Below are 22,610 nucleotides of genomic sequence, written 5' to 3' on the forward strand. Positions count from 1 at the left end.
GCGTGCGTTGGAGAAGGGGGGAGAATCAGAGGGGAGAGATGAGTGAGCATTGCTAAATGCACTTTGGTTACTGTTGGCTGGTCTTGTGGCATGCGCACACGTCATTGCTCTCTGTGAATCAAGTTAGCGGTGCAACTCTCTGGCTTGGATTGGACATAATGTTCCTGCTTTTCTTCTTGAAGAAAACATAATGTATTAAGCTAGAAGTGGGTGTCAGAATGCCACACATACTCCCTCTGCCTCCTCTGTGGTTTAATGTCTGTTTACTAAACCAGGATCTCAAACCGCAATTTGACCATTGTTAAACAGGACTAAACAGGACATTATTAAACCACAAATCTCCATTTGGGACATCATGTAGAGTTGCAGATCAACCAGATTTGGGCCAATGTGAGAGCACAAATGAAGGAAGTCAGGTGAGGGATGACAGGGGGAGTGTGCACTTCTATTTCCTGGCTTAATTAACTATTGTTTTATTAAGCTACGTATATTCAACCCAAAATGAATTTTTCAATGTCCCATTCTTTTTTCTTTTTTCTAGCAACTTTGGATAATGATGAGCATTCAACAAAGATTGCTTAGAACTCATCAGAGTATTGTTTGCCATATCGTTTTAGACATTATGTTGTGCACACAAAATGAAAGTGGTTTCCAAAGGTCTGAATAACACTTCAAAAAAGTGCCACCATATTGGTCTTTAGGTACCTGATCTCCTTTGTATTTCAGTGACTCTACTTTGCTCATATATACGCCAAAATCAGTTTTGTTACTTCCCTTGCCATTTCCACCTTCCACGCTTTTCTGAGCCATTGCTTCACTTTCTTTTTTCCTCCAGTCATCTTTGTATGTTCGTGTTGTGTTCTGTCGTTCTACCCACTTGAGCCTAATGGGGGGAATACTAGCAATAGGCAGGTTGCATTTGTTTAATATGCTTCGGTGGGCTCGTACATTTTTGTGTCAAGCAGTTTCATGGTTTGGTGTGACGTTCTTAGTGTTTCACCGTGTAGGACCTGTGCTGAGGTTAGTTAGCACCTCTGATGCCCTTGATCACACCATTTTGTTTTTTGTTTTATTTGTCTTTCAGAATGGATCATCCAGTTCTTCATGTTTCTTGGAATGACGCTGTGGCATTTTGCAGTTGGGCAGGAAAACGGCTACCAACGGAGGCTGAATGGGAATATAGCTGTCGAGGGGGCCTTGAGAATAGGTTCTTTACTTTTGATCCTTTCCTTTTTGCAAGTGGAAGCAAAAACAACAAAGAAAGCCCTTTCCTATACAGTAGTACCTCGGGTTACATACGCTTCAGGTTACAGACTCCACTAACCCAGAAATATTACCTCAGGTTAAGAACTTTGCTTCAGGATGAGAACAGAAATCATGCAGCAGCGGCGCAGCGGCAGCAGGAGGCCCCATTAGCTAAAGTGGTGCTTCAGGTTAAGAACAGTTTCAGGTTAAGAACGGACCTCCAGAATGAATTAAGTACGTAACCAGAGGTACCACTGTATATGCTTCCTTAAGTTGATCCTAGATATTCCCCTCGGTCTTTAAGTCTTGCTAGTCTCACCTTCTAAATAGACAACATGCAACCCCCTAATAACTTAAATTGTTTAAGTTTAAATATGAGTCCTACAAATCTTGCAACTAACGAAGACTCCCCCCACCCATCACCTTGTGATGAAGGGACTTTTGATTATTCTAGCACCTGGAAAATCTGGATGGGGAGAAGTAGCTGCCATATTAGAAATGGCCTTTAATATTTGATGGTAAACAGCTATATGCAGAAGCATCAACATAATAGAACTTTAATAAATGCACATGGGGATGTGTGGAAAGGGGGAAGAGGAAAGGAATTGGATTGGATTGTCATTCGAGGCCCAGTCCCTTCCCATATTCCTTTAAACTGTGAAGGGACTGCCTTATACAGGTTTTAACATTTCCTAATGCCAGGGAGTGGCTAAATTCTGCCGTTTATGTTGCACGGTGGAAATTGTGACCCACAAGGCATGATGTCTAAATCTCCAAATTTAATCCCATTATTGCTTCTGTTTCTTAAAGCCACTTTGTGTTTAAATCAGAAGGATAATGCAGTGTCCCCTTTTTGTAAACAAGAGCACAGCCTTAATCTCCTGTTTGTATGACTTACATTCTGCTTTGTATATCCTGTTCATCTGGACCCCCAGGATGTCAACTATATAAGAGTTCCAGATTCCCAGTTCTTGTTCCTTTTCAGAGATACGTTTTGGGTAATAGGATCAACAGTGTTGCTTTTTGATATGTTAAAATGTTGCCTTGCAAAAACTGTCACATAGGTAGAAAATGTTGGGCACATGTTTTTGACCTACTTCTTATGGATTAAAAACACTTATCTCTGTACGTCATTGGGAGCTGTAAAACTATCATTGAAATTCATAGCCACTCTTCTCTCTCATTTTTGAACCTTCTCTCATCACCAAGCCAGAAGCAGCCCACTGTTGGCCTGAATAACACTTGCCTGTGCTTTTCCCAACAGACTTTTCCCCTGGGGAAACAAGCTTCACCCAAGTGGTCGGCACTATGCTAATATCTGGCAGGGAGAATTCCCTACAAGCAACACTGGGGAAGATGGATACCAAGGAACTGCACCTGTAAGTGTGGTGGATGAAATAAACTGGAAGCATCAGTGCAAAGGTGTATAAACTTGGGAGATCATGGGAAACATAAATCAATTTCAGGCAAAGGCATAGAGTGCAATTTGGCCCTTTTCGCTTTTTTGCTGCTGAAAAGCTGAGGAACAAATTCTTTCCCATGACATCTACCCCACCTGAAAATGGGGAAAAGTCACTTTGTGGTGACTTTTCCATTTAAAAAATGGCCACATGCCACACTAATCCTTAGTATGAATGCAGGAAGAGACAAAACTGGAACAAGATGAGAAGCAGGAAGTTGGTAGTCTCCCTTTCCTTTCCTTTCTTTTTGTGTAGAAAAGGCATGTATTCAAGATGTAGGCTCCTTGGCTCTATGAACTGATGACTGAAGCCTCATTCCTATTACATTGCAAATGAAGTTACTAACCGGTTTGTTGATGAAAACATCCGGCTGTCTGCTTGCCCTATGCAGGGTGTCATTTTTCTTTCTACAAATCATTCTCTGGTCACAAATGTCAGGATCAGCAAGTAGACGATTGACAACTTAACAATTGTTCTTGTAAATGCAATGAGAACAAGTTGTTTCAATCCATGATGGTGATTTATGCCTATTGTCGCTTAGGAAGAAAAAATGTCAAGGATTTTGTAATTCGATTGTTTTGCTCTTACATTGCCAAACCCACGCCTAGACATCATTCCACACCTGAATGGTGTCCTTGTTCATGACCTTGCATATTTCCTTTCTGCTTTTCTGCTGCTAATCTTCTGCCAAGGCCCAATCTGGAAATGTTGGTTTTTAGATACGCAGTTGGCAGGAAAGCAGGTAAGCAGCCTGGAACTGGTGCAGTGACTGGACCAAGATTGGCTCTCATGCTTTCATTTGATGGCAGCGAGGCTGGCTCAGGATCCAGCAGATCCCAGGCTGGTTCAGTCCCTGTTTGGGTCTTTCCTCTCGCTGCCACTGTATCACAATACAGTGGTACCTCGGGTTAAGAACTTAATTCATTCTGGAGGTCCATTCTTAACCTGAAACTGTTCTTAACCTGAGGTACCACTTTAGCTAATGGGGCCTCCTGCTGCCGCTGCGCCACTATCGTGTGATTTCTGTTCTCATCCTGAAGCAAAGTTCTTAACCCGAGGTACTATTTCTGGGTTAGCGGAGTCTGTAACCTGAAGCATCTGTAACCCGAGGTTCCACTGTATATCACCAGCTAACCATCACGTTATACTGATATATCACGGTATCTGAAATAAGATGGAGCTATGTAGAGGTATCTGAAATAAGATGGAGCTATGGTAATGTCCTGGGAACTCCTACTAAGTTATGGGTCTAAATCACCACACACTGATGAAATCATCACTTTCATCAGCAGGCAAGCCAAAATGCATCCAAACAGGATTTTGGTTTGGGGTTTGGACCAAATATATATTCAGGTCCAGGACAATCCAGAATACAGTGGTGACTCATGGTGAATACAAATAATCTGGGAAAATGTTGAACAACAACAGCAAAAATCTAAATTTAATGTATATAATTATATGAAAATTAACTCAATGATAGTATGCTTCAACTAAACCATTAAAGATTTATGGATAATATATTAATGTTCTTTGCAGTTTCAGGGGCAAATTTAAAATTTTCAGAAGTAGTAGATTTAGTAAAAATATTACTTTAACATGCATATGATTTTCTACCAATTTAAGAGTAATATCAGTAATTTACTAGTGTCTCCTTCCCTACTCAGAGGGCAAACTGCAATTCTATGTATGAGTAAGCCCCACTCAGTTCAACTAAACTTACGTCTACTTCCCTGGGAGTAAGCCCCATTGAATTCAGTAGAGCTTGCTTCTGAGCAGACACACGTTTACTTGCACTGCTTAAATATAAGCACCCACCCTCCCCATCATTCTCACCTCACAACAACCTTCCAATCTCCCACTTCAGCATAAGGCAGCAACTGTTAAATCTTGCCTCCTCCATTCCACCCACCCACAGAAGGCTCCAAAGCCCCCATCCTACCAATCTCTCCCTTTTTATCAAAGGGAAGGAAGAAGGGCAAGCAAGCAATGAGATAACATCCTTTAATATTTTTGTTAACTTCCTTTTTTATATGAGGGAAGCTATTTAAGGTCTTACAATGTCTTACACAGCAGCTTGTTTTTCTTCTTCTTACTTTTACACGGGGGAAAGGGGCTCCATCAAAGCCTCCGATGCTAGTAAAAGGCTTCAGGGAGGGGAGAGAAAGGCTTCTCTCTCACTCTCGTACACACAGAGACAGAAGGGGAGACAGGAATATACAGAGCCTTAAATAACAGGGCAACTTGGTTTCTTGTCCTTTTACACGGGAGTGGTGGGAAGGGGCAGAGCACATGCACTCACACACTAACATAGGCAGAAGAGGATATGGGAGTAAATAAAAAGCGTTAAGTAACAGGGCAATGTTTTTTGTTTTTACTCTGAAGAAAGCAACCCCAGTTTCTTCTTTAACGGGGGTAAGGAAGGGGCAAAGGCTCAGACCAGCATACCTAAACCATATCTACAGACCTGTCACGCAGGCTACTAGCCTCCTGAGCCAGGCCATGCTTCAAAATCGAAAGGAGAGGGTGGATAAGTTCTGCTGCTGGCTGGCTGCTGCTTTCCCAGCTCCTTTGATATTCATCACCGGCTTTTGCAGAGGCAAAGGAGCTGAGCTGGGGCTCATTGCAGAATCAAAAAGTGACGGCTGCCATGCCTGCTCTTGTGAGTCGCTCGCTGCAGGAGGCAGAGGCAGCACTAAGAAGCACGGGCCGGCTGCACAGTTTTTCTCAAAATTGCGCTGTTTGCCAGATAACATGAAACCGTTATCGTGCTGTGGCCTGCATAACCGATTTTGAACGATATATTGAAAAATCGCCCAGGTCTAGAGGAGACGTTTGCCCACACATTTGGCAAGTAGAAGAGAGAGCTCTGCACCAGCAGAGTGCCACTGGTGCCACTGGGCAGGCAGCAACCGATAAGATGCCAGTAAAGCCCAGTTGGGCTAGCTGGAGGGACAGTTTTCCCCAGTCACCCCACCTTGCCCAGCTGATGGTGGGTTTGGATAGCTCTGCCCATTAATGACTAATGTCATATATACGGATAAGTGAAATGGCCAGTGAGGTATGAGGTCTTCAAACAGGGACCAGATTTATTTATCTTCTGGATCAGGGGAGAAATAAAATGAAAAGAGGAAAATAAAAACAACATTATTGTATTGGCTTGTGTACCTCTCTGTTCTCCAATACCCTTTGTTCTTTTTCTTTTCTTTTCTTGGCAGGTAACATCATTCCCTCCTAATGGTTATGGCTTGTACAACATTGTGGGAAATGCCTGGGAGTGGACCTCGGATTGGTGGGGTGTTAGGCATTCTGCAGATGAAACATACAATCCGGTGAGCATTTTGTTACTGATAAGCATATCAGAAGGCACTCATCTGTTGCTTTGCTCCTTTTCTGATTATATCTCTGCATGTGACAGTACAGGTCCTGCTCCGGTGTAAAGCCTTGTAAAACAATGCTGGATTGTAAACAGACACGTGTCATGTAACAGCTCCATGTCTGTAACTAAAGGTGGAATGGAAAATTCCCAACAGGTTGCGCCTAATACAATGGCTGTGTCTACACTAGGAGCCCCAGGATCTTTTCCACAGCCACCCACTCCATATGTAATTTGCTTTGGGACCCAACTCAAGGTGCTAGAATTGACCTTTAAAGCCTTTTATTAATTTACATTCGTAGCCCTGAGGTTGTGGAATGGTTTTCCAGAAGGATGCTCACTTCCCTCTTATTTTTTAGAAAGAAAAGTGAAATCTGCTGCAGTCAAATAACAATCATACATGTGCCTTCTTTTTAAAGATTGTGCGCGCGCACACACACACACACACACACACACACCACTTGTCTGTCTGCTTTTATGTTTGAGTTGGCACAAAACGGCTCTGTTGAATTGTCCTATCTGTGCAGCCTCAGGTTTGAGTGTTTCTAGGTGATTTCTTTTCAGTGAGTCAGATGGTTAGCCTAATACTCTGATTGACAATCTCAGCCAGCATGGCCGATGATCATGGGTGATGGGTGGGAGGTGTCGTTTCTAAGGCAGTGGTGGGGAACCTGTGGTCCTCAAAGGGTTGTTTGAGGACCACAGGTTCCCCTTCACTGCCTTAGAAAACGAGTCCGGACCCACCAGTTAAAGACCAGTGGTACCATAGATAGTGAGAAAAGGACCAGGGAAACAAGCATTCAGATCCTTGCCCACCTGCATGCTGGAGTGAATGACCTTGGCATACATTTCATTGTCTCTGTCTCTGTCTCTCTCTCTCTCTCTCTCTCTGCCTAATCTACCTTCTATGGTGGTTTTGAGGACAAAGGGCACTTTTTGTATGCTTAGTTATAAGCAGCTTCACAAACCTTGGATGGGAAATGTGGTATAAATACCAGCCTGCTGTCTGTGCTCCTGCATGAAATCTCTGATGGAATTAAAATTTGACAGATGACTATCTGGGGTGTAAAGCTTTCAGCAGTGAAGGTGTTGGAAAAAGGAGTGCAGCACATCCTTGTCATGTTTCACCTCTAGAGATTATGGTGCGTTAAAAAGTCAGCACGCTCAAATATAGCTGCATAGAAGGTCACGCAGGGACTCCTATACACCTGGAGTGGGCAGCCTTTTTCAACCTGAGGGCCATATTCTTTGCTGGGCAAGTTTCCCAGGGCCACATGCCAATGGTGGGTAGCAAGGGCAAACCAGGAGGGCGGGTGTCTACACAAAACCACCTCTGTATTGAGCAAAAGTAGCCACGGTGTTGCTGTCCAAATATTGTTGGACTACTACTATGGACTACAGCTCTGCTGGCTGGGGCCAATAGGAGTTGGAGTCCAACAAAATCTATAGGGTGCCACCTTGGCAGCCCCCGATGTAGAGAGTCTTCCATTCTTCCTTTGTACTGTTTTGTTTGATATGCAGACATTGGATTGAAATATATATGCAGGCTCATATTATTCAACATGGCTGTTGCATTAGACGCCTATCGTTGTTGATACACCCGTGTCCTATTAATGCTATGGAATTATCTGAAAGAAGCACCATTTTTGAATACTTTTGAGGATCCTCATCACCTCAACTTGGGTTTGTGGCTGCTTTACCTCCCTGCAGCTCTGAGCTTCATTGTTTGCCTGAGCCCAGTATTAGGGGTGGAACACCAGTGCAGCAGCAGCTAGGAAAGCAGGTGGCCTCCAAATGTGGATTCCCATCAGCCCTCCTCCAGCATGGGCAGTGGTCAAGGATGATAGGAGTTGTAGTCTACCAACATTTGAAGGGCACCCCACCTTGGCTAGTCCTGCAGTAAAGAGTGGATGTGGCACCTGTCTGGGTTTATTTCCTTCCTGCAAAGGTGTTACACTGCAGAGGCGTCTTTCAAAGTGAATGATGGTCCAGTCTGGAGACAAAGCAGAGAACAAACATCTGTAGAAGCATCCAAGGGGAAAAGAATGTTAAAACAGCTGTATAGAACACATCCCTTATCCCTGATGTGTTTCAGAGTCAACTCTCTTTTCTCCCCCAGGGTTAAGGTTTTTAACAAGTTCACTCATGAAAACAGTCTGAATCCCCACAGACAGGAGCCTTATATGCGTGTTTGAATTTGAGGCAGTTAGAATCTGCTTATCTCTGAAAATATATCTGAAGTTGCCAGCCTGTCTCATTTATCTGCTTAAGAGCGGTTTTGAAGAAATTTGCAGATTCTAGACACGTTGACTAAACCAAACTTAAAAAAATGAAAACTTCGGGCTCTGTGAGATGGACTAGCTGATTTTCCAATTATCTCTCATGAGTGAATTTTTCATTTGTCAAGAGCTGCTCTTGAAACACATTGGGGGTGGAGGGCGGCATCCCTCCTCACCCTTCCTGTCATGGGGGGTCTGTCTGTCCTTGGGGTTGTTGTTTCCTCTGAGGGCGAGTTTTAAAGACTCTACATTGCCTTCATGCCCTGAGCATAGGCTTCCCAAGAGCCATCTGGTTGGCCTCTGTGGGAAACAGGATGCAAACTAGATAGGCTTTATCTAGATGAGCTGGTGCTCAAAATGGTTTTTTTCTTGCAAAGGAACAGGAGCCTGTCGTGCCATGTTCCTCTTCAACGTGTAAAGATTCTGCAGACCTGCTAGCTTGGAACAGGAACTTTTAATTAGCCGCTGAATCAGAAAGCGCAAGCAAAGCTTGATGCTCAGACCTACAAAACACTATTGCCGTCAAGTAGTAAACACAAATTCTCCGGGTGGCCTAAATAATCAAGAATTCTTCATTACTCTAATTAAGATTTCCATCAGGCCGCTTCTTTGTTTTTGTGAGGCTTTCTGTTTTCATGCTGGGGTCAAGGCATCAGAGCTTGAGGAATGGAAGAAGTTGGGCTCTTAAGCACCATCCTGAACAGTAGCTTTTTCTGTCTTTTTTCTCTTTTCATTTTGGTGCAAGGCTGCTGCGGCACAGACCGGGAGCACACAGCTGTGTAAATACTGGAATATCTTTCCAAATTTAATGCACATCTCCCACTTTCAAAGACTTTCTTCTTTTTATTTTTCTTCCTAACAACCCCCTTGCGATTCCTTCTGCTTCCCACCACTAGCCCATGCTGGTTTTCTCCTCGTGACACTAGGCCAGTAGGCAGCCCTGGAGTATGGGATTAGAGCAAGGTGCATGGGATTAGGGCCTTTGGCTAGAGCAACATCTCTCTCACTTTCTGCTGTGGAGGAGATTTACATCCTTATTTTTATTTTTTTTGTACAAGTTATCAGTTTAGGACAGGTTGAAGGAGCCAATTATGTTTAGCCTTGAAGAGATTACTATTAATGAGAGATAAGATGTTGTCAAATACTGAGCTGTGACCTAGATGATGCAGCAAATTATGTTTTCTGCTGCTCTAGAGGGTAGGACCCTGAAAAAATGAGTTCACATGATGAGAAAGGATAATTTTTGACTAAACATTTGGAACAACTCTTAATGGCACAAGCTGCTTGGCAATGACGCAGAAGGTGGTGCAATCTTCTTTGTTTGAGTTAGTTTTTCAAGTAGAGGCTGAATGGCCACCTATGAGAGATTCCATAGTCTCCTCCTCCTCCTCCTCTTCTTCTTCTTCTTCTTCTTCTTCTTCTTCTTCTTCTTCTTCGGCAATCACTCATAGCCGAGTAAGATTGTCTTCCATAAACACGGTTTTAACAATGAGTCTGTAAGTGACTGTGGAGGCCAATTCTGGACCCACACGTCCTTCCACAGTGGGGACATTGGTTCCCGGGTGGGAGTTGATCACGGTGTGGGTTTGCCAAGTGTGCCTTCCTCTTAGCACGTTTCTCCTTTGCGTTCTGAGTTTGAGTGTCTTCAAAGTCCATGACAACTTCCTTGGCAGGGAGTGGACTAGATCAGTGGTTCCAAATGCCAACAGAACTTTCAGATTTTCAGCTTTGATTCCCCTTCTCCAGGTTATCTGAACGCTCTCTCTTTCTCTCCCTCTCTTTCCCCATCCCTTGCAAATGAGATGCAGCTCTTTCTTTAGAAGGGAGCCATAGTACTAACTGTGAAGGGCCGCCTCCACTGTAGTAACTTTAGCTCTCATTGGGATCATACAGTTGGAGAACCTCACAGGGGTTGCATCTGTCACTTTACCAGGGAGGAGGAAAAGGGAGAAGGGGATGGACGGACGGATGGATGTGGGTGTCTGTGCAAGGAAAACCCATTCATTTCTCTTTCCTGCTCCTCATACCCACTCATACAGAAGCAGTGAGAGCCACTCTACCTGACACACACGCATCCAACCAGTTGCCCCACTCCCCTTTTCAAACTATGGGCCAGCTGCTCTCCCCAGGGAGTTGGGGTACCCTTGCCCAACTCTGAGCCACCCGTTTTCCCCTTCAGGGGAAGGACAACAGGAAACATCTGGCAATCTCAATGGGATAGCCTTTGTCTCTTCCCCTTGAGGGGAAAATGAGCTGAGGGGCACTAGTTGCAAAGCTCTGCAGACCTGCTGGCATAGCTCCAAGGACCCTAGGTTATTTCTTTAGGAGTTTAGTATTTTGACATGGCATTGTTTCAGTTTCTGGTGTTTCCTGATCATGCTTGCTAACAGAGTTGTGAATGAAACAGCATAGCTTCTTTGAATTATCAGCAGCAAACCAAGCCATTTTCCTGATAGTTCCAGTGGAGCGAGGGCTGGTTAACAGTACCGTTGTATGTGAGAAAAAGGAAGGACTTGAACGACTGTCTCCTCCTGTTTTGTCAACTATAACTTATCAGCTTGCAGAGAAGCAGCCAAGCATGAATGTGATAAATGAACCGTGCTTCTTAACCTAGAGATGGCTTTTAATTCCAGCCCTTTTCCGCTCTTGGAAATGCGTGGTTGCTGGGCAGAACTGTATGCAGTTCAGCACCGAAAGGCTAAATTAGCTTTGTGGCGCCACAGCAAGTTAGAGCTCTCCATTTTTATACGTGGACAGTTACAGATTGGTGTTTTGAAATGCATTTTGGATTGTTTCATAAGTGTTAGCAGATGGGGGACAGTTTAAAGAAGCACTTGTAAAACAAGCTTTTATGGGTGCTGTAATGAGACTTGCTTTCCCTTGAATCTGTCTTTGCATATTCCACCTCAACCAGTTTCCAGGCTTAGCAGGGACCTTTCCTGGTCTATGGAGGGAAGCAGGGCAGGTTTAAAGGAGGGAAGCAGGCTTCCAGGTTGAGTACCACCTTCTGGCCTAAAGACTTTCCCCTCAGTTTTCCTTCTTGAGTCTAGGCCTCAGGGATGGACCTAGGTTCTGAATGGAAGGGATACAATGCCCACAGAAACCAGGGCTGTGTGCACGCCATACATTTAAAGCGCATTTTCAGCACACACCTTTCCTCCAAAGAATCCTGGGAACTGTAGTTTATGCCTCACAGAGCTAAAATTCCCAGCCTCCTTAATAGACGAAGTTCCCAGATTCTTTGAGAGAGTTTTAATTGTGCTTTAAATACATGGTGTGCTCACAGACAAGATGCACTGTGACCAGCAAAGAAGCCGAGCAGATGCAGGGCTGTAGTCTGCCAACAAGGGCCACAGCCTGCCTAATTTCTGTAGTAAACATACTCATTGGCCTTCTCACCCACACACCCACACACCCCGGCTTTGTTTCCCCTAGACCAGGCTTCAACTTGATACCTCCCCTCCCCCCAATCTATTTTGGGCTCCAGCTCTCAGCAGTGCTGCTTAGACTCCCTGTGTGGAATTATCTTTAGAAAACTCTTTCTGTGGCTCTGCACTGCTTCCATTTTGTCTCTAGGCTCACTGTTGGGTACTCCTAGGGTTCAGCTTGATGTTGTACCCTCAAGTTGTTGTTGTGCTCCAGATCCCACCAGGCCCAGGCCATCTGGCCAATGGTCAGGGACGATCGGAGTTGCAGTCTAACAATTTCTGAAGAGCACGCTGTTGAGAGCCAGCGTGGTGTAGTGGTTAAGAGCGGTAGTCTCGTAATCTGGGGAACCGGGTTCGCATCTCCGCTCCTCCACATGCAGCTGCTGGGTGACCTTGGGCCAGTCACACTTTTCTGAAGTCTCTCAGCCTCACTCACCTCACAGAGTGTTTGTTGTCGGGGAGGGAGGGAAAGGAGAATGTTAGCCGCTTTGAGACTCCTCAAAGGGAGTGAAAGGCGGGATATCAAATCCAAACTCCTCCTCCTCCTCCTCCTCCTCCTCTTCTTCTTCTTGACTAACTCTAGGCCAGACAGATAAAGCTGCACTCCCCTGCCTCAAGATTCTACATGGGAAAAGCAGAAGAAACCTCCCCAGTCCTATAGGATCCCAGTGGTGAATTGGCTGCTATCCATAGTGGCTGTGCAGTCCCTCCTCTGACAGGGGCAGTGTTCCGATGAATGCCAGTCGCTGGGAGTCACAAGTGGGTAGAGCACTGTTGCACTCAGGTCCTGCTTGCAAGCATCCTTGGGGATTCTGGTTAGCCATTGTGAGAAAAAGATGCTGGACTACATGGACCATTGGCCTGAGCCAGCCAGCTCCTTTTATGTTCTTAATGGGATCCCTCTCTCAAAGGAAGCCAACCAGAGTGCCAGGCATAGGCGCCGACTCCATGGGGCTTGAGGGGGCTCGAGCCCCCTCAAAAATTTTTTTGGGGGGGCTCAGCCCCCCCAATAATCTCGGGCGCCCTTCAGCAGAGCGCCGCCGCCGTCCCCGCCTCCTCCCCACCTGCTCCCTCGCCAGCCAGCCAGCCAGCCAGCCGCACGCCCTAGCCGGAGAGCCCCGGCCGTCCCCCGCGAGATTAGGGAATCCCCGGGGGCGGGGGCTCCTGCCTCTAGCCCCAGGTTTCCCGCATATCAGCTGTTCCGGAGCTGATTGATAGGCAGCAGCACGCTCTCCCCTATACGCTCACGAGGGGGCGGCGCCACTTTATTTGCATATTCATGAGCTTATTTGCATATTCATGAGCTTATTTACATTTCACGAGCTTTCCCGGGCCCCCCCCCAATATTTTTTATAAGTCCGCGTCCCTGGTGCCAGGCATCTGTCCACCCAGCCACCCTTGGAATCGTGGGTAGAGTTATTCCCAAGAGGGGGAATAATTCCCGTATAGCCTTGCTATATCTTCTGGGGAGCTCTCCCTCTTGGATGATGTATGGTTATTGCCACCTGAGTCTTGAATCAGTTTCTGGGTTACCAGAAGGAGGAATAAAATTCTATCAATAAAATATAAAATTCTACCTTTCTTTTGTCTCTTCCTACAATAGCCAACATCTGGCTATGCCTAAATCTGCAATAGATGACTCTGATCGATTTGCCTGCCTTGGTTACTGCATCCCTCTTTCCCTGGCCTTCCTTGTTCTCATCTGCTGCCACAATTAGCCATCATTCATTGGTTTCCTTCACTCGGTGCACTTCCACACAGCAGTTTTGTTTGGGGCTTGGCGTATCACATGCATGCAAGTTTTGTGCAATGTTCACGAAGCACCATCCTCATCGATGTGCCATCTGACATCATTTCCCCATTTAATCCAGGCTTACCATTTCCATAAGAAAATCTGAATTGAAAAAAAAGCAAAACTACACCCCCTCCCTAAATTGGACAGGGGAGTGGGATGGCATTTTCAGTCCCCTCCTCCTCCTTCTTTTTCTTTAATAAATTATACCTCACTTTTCACCCCAAAAATAATCCAGTCCAGAGTAAATTGCCTGTGGAATTTTTCAATCCAATTTTCCTTTCTGGGATAAATTCTTTGTGTTTACTCAACAAAACTCTTCCTTCATTTTCCTTACCCGCCCAACCTTTTGTTTCTTATCTTTTTACTCTTTCTTCATCCAAAAATCTTTCTCTAAAAAGTATTTCAACTCAGTTTAGGTATCTATTTTCAGCTCTTCCCTTAGAGTGCACCTTATCTCCCCACCCCCCAACCCAAATTTAGTCTCTCCATAGTTCTTTTCTCCCAGGATTATTGCAGAGCGTACTGTACTTGTAACGTGTGTCTTAACTTCTGTCCCTCCAGTGTTGGTCTCCCTCCTCTGAGCTAAATTGTAAGCCACTTTCAGGCAGGGAACTATTTTTAAGTCTGTGCTTGTACAGCGGCAAGCTGGCACTTAAGAATTGGAAGTAATTAATAACAGTGCATGCATAATGACATATAATCAGAAGGTCTTCAGGAGGTGTCAAATAGGGTCCTTAGTTTGTCTCTTTCAAATCAGCCAGGCTGATTTCCAGGCTTTCGTTATGACTGAAGGCAAACAAGCAGCAAGATGCAAGCACAAGTAAATATTAGCTTTTCATGACCTTAACCTGCATATAAACTTAGGTGGGAACTTGACTCAGTGCTTGCTGTAACAATAATATACTACCCATATGGCACGCTGGGGCCTCTATATAGGACCAGTCCAGTGATGGGGGTGCCTGCTGGATCTGTTGGATCACATTGCAGTTCTGAAGCAGTCCTGCTTCCGAGTCTTCACTGATTTCTAGTTTTGGTGGGAATTTTAGTAAATATTGTAAAAAAAAAAATCCGCATAAAAGAATAACAAAGGGAAAAAAATCTCTCTTTTTTAAAAAGGAAAGGCCAATTCAGTTCAAGGATTGTTTATCTAAACGACTCTGTCAGGGTTCCTTGCAAATTATATTTCAGAAACAGCTTGTTTACTCAGGTTTCTTTTAACTACAGGCAGATCATCCTGATATGAATGACTGATATATGAAGCCCATCTGTCGCCGCAATTTAAATAAAAACCAGCAGAAAAACAAATACATTCTGTATTCAGGCCACTGCTTTTGTGACCTTGCGGATAACCTAACGGCATGTGTTGTAACTGGACTACATGTCCCATCACTCTTGACTGCTGGCCATGCTGACTGGGGCTGATGGGGGTCGTAGTCGAACAACGTCTGAAGAGTACCACATTAGCTACCCCTTCGGGTAAACTATGGTTTAATGGATAGCAAGTGAAAGGAACAGTCAGGGTGACAGGAGATTCAGCGATACAGCTACATATACAAGCCTGCCCATAATAGGCTTGCAACATGCCATCTTCATAACCCATGCTTTGGCTTGTTTAAAGCAAGCTCTGGCAAGTTTTTAAGCCACGATTTATGGTCCCATTTCTAACGAAAAGCCAGATTTCGTGGGAACCGTAATGAAACTGCTGCAGTCGTTCTCCTGGCCATGCAGGAAGAGGAGAGGGAAATCGTGAGAATGAGAGGCTAGCAGCAGCTCCTCCCATTAAACCACGATGCAGTATTACATGCAAATGTCGCCAAAGACACTAGAGGACCTGCAAGTGTTATCTGGGAGAAATGGCAGTCTTTGGAAAGGGAGAGGGGTTTTTTTAATCAATAAGAATGGTAACAAAATAAAACAATAGCGTTGTTTTTTAAAAAATAAATCGGTTGTGGTTATTACACTCTTAAATTTAGGCGAACTTTTAAGGGCTTAGCTTAATCCTAGATTTTTCCAGAATGTGTTTTAAGATTCTGCATGGTATTTCTACACATGTATGATTGAGGGTATTTTTATTTTTAAAAGGTAAGCCATTCCAGAACCAGCCCTTAACCGTTCTTTTTAGAGTCAGGGTATGTGTGAAGAGAGATTGAGTACAGAAGCATATTTGCGGCTAAATAAATAGAGGCCAATAAGCTGAGGGAGTGGATCTGTTAGGATGAGATATTTTCTACTTACCAGTGAATTCCCTCTACTGTAATAAATACTGTTTGTACTTGAAAGGGGATTCCATTAAGGAGATAATGTTGTGTAATTCAATAGGCAGCCTGAAGAAGGTACAGCTCAAGTGGCTCAGTAATGCGTGGCTATGTACTAATCCTATTTTGCAATAGGCAGTTTTCACTTTAATTTTTGCTTTGCTGCCAAAACTCTCTTCTCTTGCATTCTCTTCATATAATTAATAGCTTTCGAGGGGGCACTTAATCCAAATAACCCCCTGCTCATTGTATCTGTGCTTTAGTAGCAGAGGTTATCCTTTTATAATCCTGAGCACGTACCATATTTGTGAGAGATTGAGCCCTTTGTGGAATCAGAGACTGCAAAGCTTTTCGTATCAGTTGCTCTTCTTCCACCAGCAAAAGACTGACTACCCTAAGATCGGGTCACATTCAGTGTTGCTGTTGATAGACATGCCTTCTGGATTTTCAGTCACACTTTTTGTTGACGGCACAATGTTTCTACAGGGAACCCCATTTCAGGCAGTGGTCAGGTCCTTTTCCACATTTTGTACACAGTTTGAGAGGTGGGAGTTCTTTATGGCAATAGAACTCCCGGAAATTATATTAGTGGAGTTAACAGGCACAGACCCTGAGAACTACAAGTACCTCTAGAAGGACTTTTGCCTGACTCATATATCTCAGCAGATTGTGATTGAAACCAGTAGGATGAACCTGAAACCTTTGGTGACATTAAGAGTTGTAGCCAAATGTTAGTCGGAGTAGACACATTGGAATTAAAGGACATGGCTACGTTAGGTCCATTAGTTTCATTGGGTCTACTCTGAGTACAGTGGTACCTCGGGTTACATACGCTTCAGGTTACATACGCTTCAGGTTACAGACCCTGCTAACCCAGAAATAGTACCTTGGGTTAAGAACTTTGCTTCAGGATGAGAACAGAAATCGTGCTCCGGCGGTGTGGCAGCAGCAGGAGGCCCCATTAGCTAAAGTGGTGCTTCAGGTTAAGAACAGTTTCAGGTTAAGAACAGATCTCCAGAACGAATTAAGTACTTAACCTGAGGTACCACTGTATGTTGGATACAATCCTAAACTAACTCTTTTGTAGGGAACAATGAGACTATCTCGCAACCCTCCGCATATCCAGTGAAACAAACAAACAAACAAACAAACAAACAAACTGCCGTTCTTCTGAGTGGGTACAGGGGAGAAAAAGATTGGGATGTGGTAGCAGGCAGAGAATTATACAATTTGCTTTGGTTTCTGCTTACAGTGCCAGACGAAAACAAAGGAGACCCAGGTTTGAATTCTCAGTCAGCCGTCAAGCTTTCTGAGTGACTTTGGGCCAGTCACAAGGAAGGAAAGATGGGATCCAAATGTCCACTGACAGAGGCATTATGCTTCTGAATACCAGTCCCTGGAAACCACAGAAGTGGGGAATGTTGTACTCATTGTGGTCCTGCTTGTGGACTTCCTGTAGGCATCTGATTGGCTCCTGTGAGGACAGGATGCCGGGATAGATAGGCTACTGGTCTGATCCCACAGGTTCTTCTTATATAAAACACACATCAGTGTATTAATTCTTGTATATAGAGCATTTGACTGAAGGTAGGCTTGAAAGTGTGTGGGCAGTACCCTTTGAAGCAAGTATGGTGTCGTGATCCTGGCATTCTGCAGGCGATTCCGCCCAAGGATTCAGAGTGGGAAGATGGAATTGTCCTCAAGGCCAGCCCCAGGTGTGCATACCAAACCAGAAGCACCTATTCAAGATGAAACCATTGCCCCAGTATCTCTCTGTCCTCTCCTCTGACTCTTAGGACTCCAGCTCAGTCTTGGTGGAACCGCAGCATGAATCATGCTCATTCCCTGCAGTTCTGAAATCAAGGACTTCACAGATGCTATGATTCAGCAGCATCAACAAACAAAAACAGAAGCAAGACAAGCATTGATGTTCTTTCTGACTCCAGACTTTATTTTACTTTTTGTTACGTTTTTTTTTAATATATATATAAAAACCCAACTTGATGCTCCAGCTACTTGCATGTAGCTAAAGGACCTAAATGGAGTTCCCAAATAATACTAGAAACAGAGGGGTGCATATTTTTTTCCTCTGCCTTATTTTTCTGCATTTTAAATGCCTATAAGTAAAAAATGAAAAGAGAGAAGTATGTAGTTATTTCTGCATAGATCTCTCTTTTCATTTATTTATTTATTTATTTTGCTAACAAGCTTTTGTTGAGATTATTTTGGTCCCCTGGATGCATTTTGAACACTTAATAGTACTAACCATGCTAATTACTAATAATTCCAATGACATTATGAAATAACAACATACTGATCATTTTCACCCATAAGTTTCCCTAACTTTGTAATATTAGAAAGCTTTCTTTTACTTCTCCCTCCTTGCCATTCCCAACAACACCGTAGCCTGCACTGTAGAGTATGGTTCTGTTACAGTCCTTGCCTTGCCAGCATCTTAAACCCTATCCCATTTCACCATTTTGCAAATTGTTCCCAAGGGAACTGTTCCCTGCTATGTAGATCAGGCCAAAGGCCCATGTGTTCCATATGTTAGAATTCCATGTGTTCTCACAGTGGCCCACTAGGTGCCTTTGGGAAGTCCTGAAGCATGACAGCACTCTCTGCCCTTGTGCTCCCCAGAAACTGGTGTTTAGAGGCATGCCACCTTTGATACTGGACGTATGAATGAATTTATTACAGTGGTGCCCTGCAAGACGAATGCCTCGCAAGACGGAAAACTCGCTAGACGAAAGAGTTTTCCGTTTTGGAGGTGCTTCGCAAAACAAATTTCCTATGGGCTTGCTTCGCAAGACGACAATGTCTTGCAAGTTCCTGCTGGTTTTTTTCCCCTTTCCCCCCCTTTTTCTAAGCCGCTAAGCCGCTTATCAGCTGATCCGATCAGCAGATAAGCCGCTAATAACGCTAATAGCGCTAATAGTGCTAATCTGCTAATCCGTCAATGGGCTTGCTTCACAATACGAAAAAACCGCTAGACGAAGAGAATCACAGAACGGATTCTTTTCGTCTTGCGAGGCACCACTGTATTCTGGTCACAGACCAGTTCCAGCCCACATACAATATCAAGGAAGTCATAAATTACAATAGGGATACATTTGAATTTGCATTTAGGTATAACAGGGACAATAGAGATATAGCAACAGTTAATATATATATATTAAAAAAAATTAAAACTTAGTTCTTAACATATAACCTAAAATTATCATTTAAGGCCTTAATGATTATGATAGCACAGCTCATTTACCCTTGCAAGATTCAACGTGCTGCCATCTGCCTTATTGAAGGGCAGATTTGAGGGTAAACCATACGCAGAACAAGTCTGCCCCTGCGACTTGATGGAGGTAGAAACTGTCCCTCATGCCTTGTTACGCTGCCATTTCTACGGGGATATACGCTTGGTATTTATTACCCCTACTATGCAAAAATCTCCAAATAAATCCGATACTGGACGTAGTACACAACCATAATGGCTGCTACCCCTGAACAGCCTTACCTTCAATGTTTTCCCCCCTTTAAAAGCTGTGTAAGATACATCTTGTGGTAGAAAATTCTATTGTATCCTGAATCTTACACCCTTCAGCTTCACTTTGATGGCTCCTGGGTTCCAGAATTATGGGAGAGGGAGGAAACTTCTGTCTATTTTCTCTACACCATGTACAATTTTATTCACCCTCTATCCTGTCCTCACCTTACTCCCCAGCTTTTAAAATCTAAAAACTCCCAAATGTTTTAATCTTTCCTCACAGAGGAGTTCCTGCAGCCCATTGGTATTTTTTGTTGGCCCTGTTTGGTACATTTTTCAGCACACCATTTTCCCCTCAGCTCTAAAGCACTCTTTTTACACAAAGCTGTAGGTTCCCGGCATTAGTAATTTCCTTTAGACATCACCTTTTGGCAGCTGCTGCGAAGCTGCAGTTCCCCAGGGCTGCAGAGCTTTCTGAGGGTCCCAGGAGCCAAAGCAGGAAAGGGCCAGTTGTTGTTTTGTCAGATTTCCACTGCTTAAGGATTTAATCCTTTGTGTAGCTCTTCCCACTTCTATGTTGACTAGCAGAAGCCAAATAAACAAAAAAAAACCCACACGATCAGATATATTTACTAAAAGGTTTATATGCAGCAGTTTCTACTGAATCAATCTTCAAGATAGCAATGATTTTCTTTTTTAAAACAACAACAACCCCAAACCAAAAAAAACCAATATAATTTTACCAGCTCATTTAATTTGCCTTGTTTATACAGGTTGTAAAGCTCGGCTATTCTTGGAGCATCATTTGGGTTACTTTAGTACAGAATGTCATTTTTTTAAAAAATGGAATAGAGCACGTAGCCTAGTCATAGCGCAAATGACAGAATTAAGGTAGCTCAAGATAAATTCCAGAATTAGTTGGTTATTACAGTTTCTGCCCAGTATGTTTTTGAGGTGAATGAGTCCTTTTAAACCTTAATTCTTAATTAATTAAACTCCACACAGGGTTTTGTTATCTACTGCCTGACCTGTAATCTTTATTAAATCACAGAATGCTAAAGTACGTGCACCTGGCAAATCACAAGGGAATGATTCTTACCCAGTTATACCCTTTGAGGAATGACGTGTTTTGTCAATTCAAAATTGGGTTGATTAGCAGCTATGCAATTGTTCCTGAATAATCTCTTTCCAGGCCTTTTATTTTGTGCCTTGGCAAGCAAGGTTGTGTTGGTAGTAGAATACTGGCTTTCCAGGGCTTTGACCATTTGTGATATCTCAGAAAGCAAGTACTTTTGAAAGCAAACAAAATTTCCCCAGAGCCATGCTGTTTAAGAGCATAGGATGAGACCTGCTGGATCAGGCCATAGACCCATCAAGTCCAGCATAGTGGGCAACCAGGCCTGTGGGAAAGGGGGACCTCAGTGCAGCAATGCTCTCCTCACTTGCAATTGCCAGAAACTACTATTCAGAAGTACACTGCCTATGTCAGTTGAGGTATGGCATAGCCTTATCCTCTTTGAATTTGTCTAATACTTTTTCAAAGCCATCTAACTTGGTAGCCACCGCTACACCTTGTGGGAGCGAAATCCATAGTTTTAAGTATGTGCTGTGTGAAGAAGTCTGTTCTGAATCTTCCAACACTCTGCTTCATTGGATGACCCGACTTCTAGCGATACAAAAAAAGGAGAATTCACTTTCTCCTCACTATGCATAATTTTATAAAACTCTGCCCTGCCCCCTGTTACTCACCTTTTGTCCAAACTTAAAAGCCCAAGATGTGATAACCTTTCCTCGCAGGAGCATGGTTCATTTTAGTTTTCTGCCATTTTCTAGTTGTACAATATCTGTTTAATCATGTGATAGTTAATGCACGTCGTTTTTACCTGTCTGAAAGAGGGAGTGGGGCAAGATCTATATGCTTCTCAGGTCCCGAGTGAAGAAGAAGAAGAAGAGTTTGGATTTGATATCCCGCCTTTCACTCCCCTTCAGGAGTCTCAAAGCGGCTAACAATCTCCTTTCCCTTCCTCCCCCACAACAAACACTCTGTGAGGTGAGTGGGGCTGAGAGACTTCAAAGAAGTGTGACTGGCCCAAGGTCACCCAGCAGCTGCATGCGGAGGAGCGGAGACGTGAACCCGGTTACCCAGATTACGTGACTACCGCTCTTAACCACTACACCACCAGTGATATGCTGGTAGCGGCACACATTATGGGAATATGGTAAAGGTAAAGGGACCCCTGACCATTAGGTCCAGTCATGACCGACTCTGGGGTTGCGGCACTCATCTTGCTTTATTGGCCGAGGGAGCCGGCGTACAGCTTCCGGGTCATGTGGCCAGCATGACTAAGTCACTTCTGGTGAAACCAGAGCAGTGCACAGAAACGCCGTTTACCTTCCCGCCGGAGCGGTACCTATGTATCTACTTGCACCTTGACGTGCTTTTGAACTGCTAGGTGGGCAGGAGCAGGGACCAAGCAACAGGAGCTCACCCCGTCATGGGGATTCGAGCCGCCAGCCTTCTGATCGGCAATGGGAATATGGACTACCACCAAATAGGTGAACGTATCATAGTGATGCATCTCTTAAATTGGCACAAATCTTAAAGCTATATGCCATAGGAGCACAGCAAGTTGGACAGAATTATACTAAATGTTAATATGTTTTCAATCCATCATCACAATTTCTTTAGTGTCACTGAGCTCTGAGCACATGTTATAAACTTACCCAGGGAAACCAAAATAACATGCTTGCTGCAGACTTGACAGAAGAAAGCAGCAATTAGACACTGATGCAGTCACTGCTGTGCTTTGGCTGGAGCAATTACACTGGACTGTCTTCTAGTCCTGAGCAATGTAATTATTTTCAAGCTTTTTCAAACCCCCCTCTCCCTCCCGTCTGCCAAGCAGCTGTAGTTTGCTTACACATAGATTAGAACATCTCTTAATTCCTTTCTACCCCTCGGTTGGGTGGTGTTTGCTCCTAGTTTTGTAGAGATGATCAATCATTGGTATTTTTCCATCCACAGAAAGGACCCCCGACCGGGACTGACCGAGTGAAGAAAGGAGGATCCTATATGTGCCACAAGGTAATGCTAAAAGGCAGTTGTCAATCTGCTGCTGTGCAATAGGCTCTTATTTTGTGCGCCTGAGAATTAGTGGCATAAAATGACACACAGAGAGAATTGCATCTCGTGGTGCACATCTGAAAAGAAGCACTTCTGGGTGGACAAATGTGGCGGGGTGGGGTGGGGGAGATAAAACAATGAACTGTTAATTTGAATTCCCATTTATCTAA

The 22,610-nt window shown here is 44.0% G+C and overlaps 1 protein-coding gene across 3 annotated transcripts in view; it reads left to right on the plus strand.

The window, feature by feature from the left end:
• The window catches only part of SUMF1 (sulfatase modifying factor 1), a 76,373-nt gene that overhangs the window by 34,365 nt on the left and 19,398 nt on the right, over nt 1–22,610 (plus strand). Inside the window, exons 5-8 of one of the 3 annotated variants that reach the window (XM_082210432.1) lie at nt 1,085–1,207; nt 2,510–2,624; nt 5,921–6,034; nt 17,088–17,764. In XM_082210432.1, the coding sequence (XP_082066558.1) occupies nt 1,085–1,207; nt 2,510–2,624; nt 5,921–6,034; nt 17,088–17,120 (385 nt within the window). In that variant the 3' untranslated portion in view covers nt 17,121–17,764. Of the gene's footprint in view, nt 1–1,084; nt 1,208–2,509; nt 2,625–5,920; nt 6,035–17,087; nt 17,765–22,341; nt 22,418–22,610 lie in introns of those variants that run through there. The other 2 variants (XM_082210431.1, XM_082210430.1) reach the window with 2 other exon arrangements.

The sequence above is a fragment of the Podarcis vaucheri genome (assembly GCF_965113315.1).
Source record: "Podarcis vaucheri genome assembly, chromosome: 2".
Lineage (NCBI taxonomy): Eukaryota > Metazoa > Chordata > Lepidosauria > Squamata > Lacertidae > Podarcis > Podarcis vaucheri.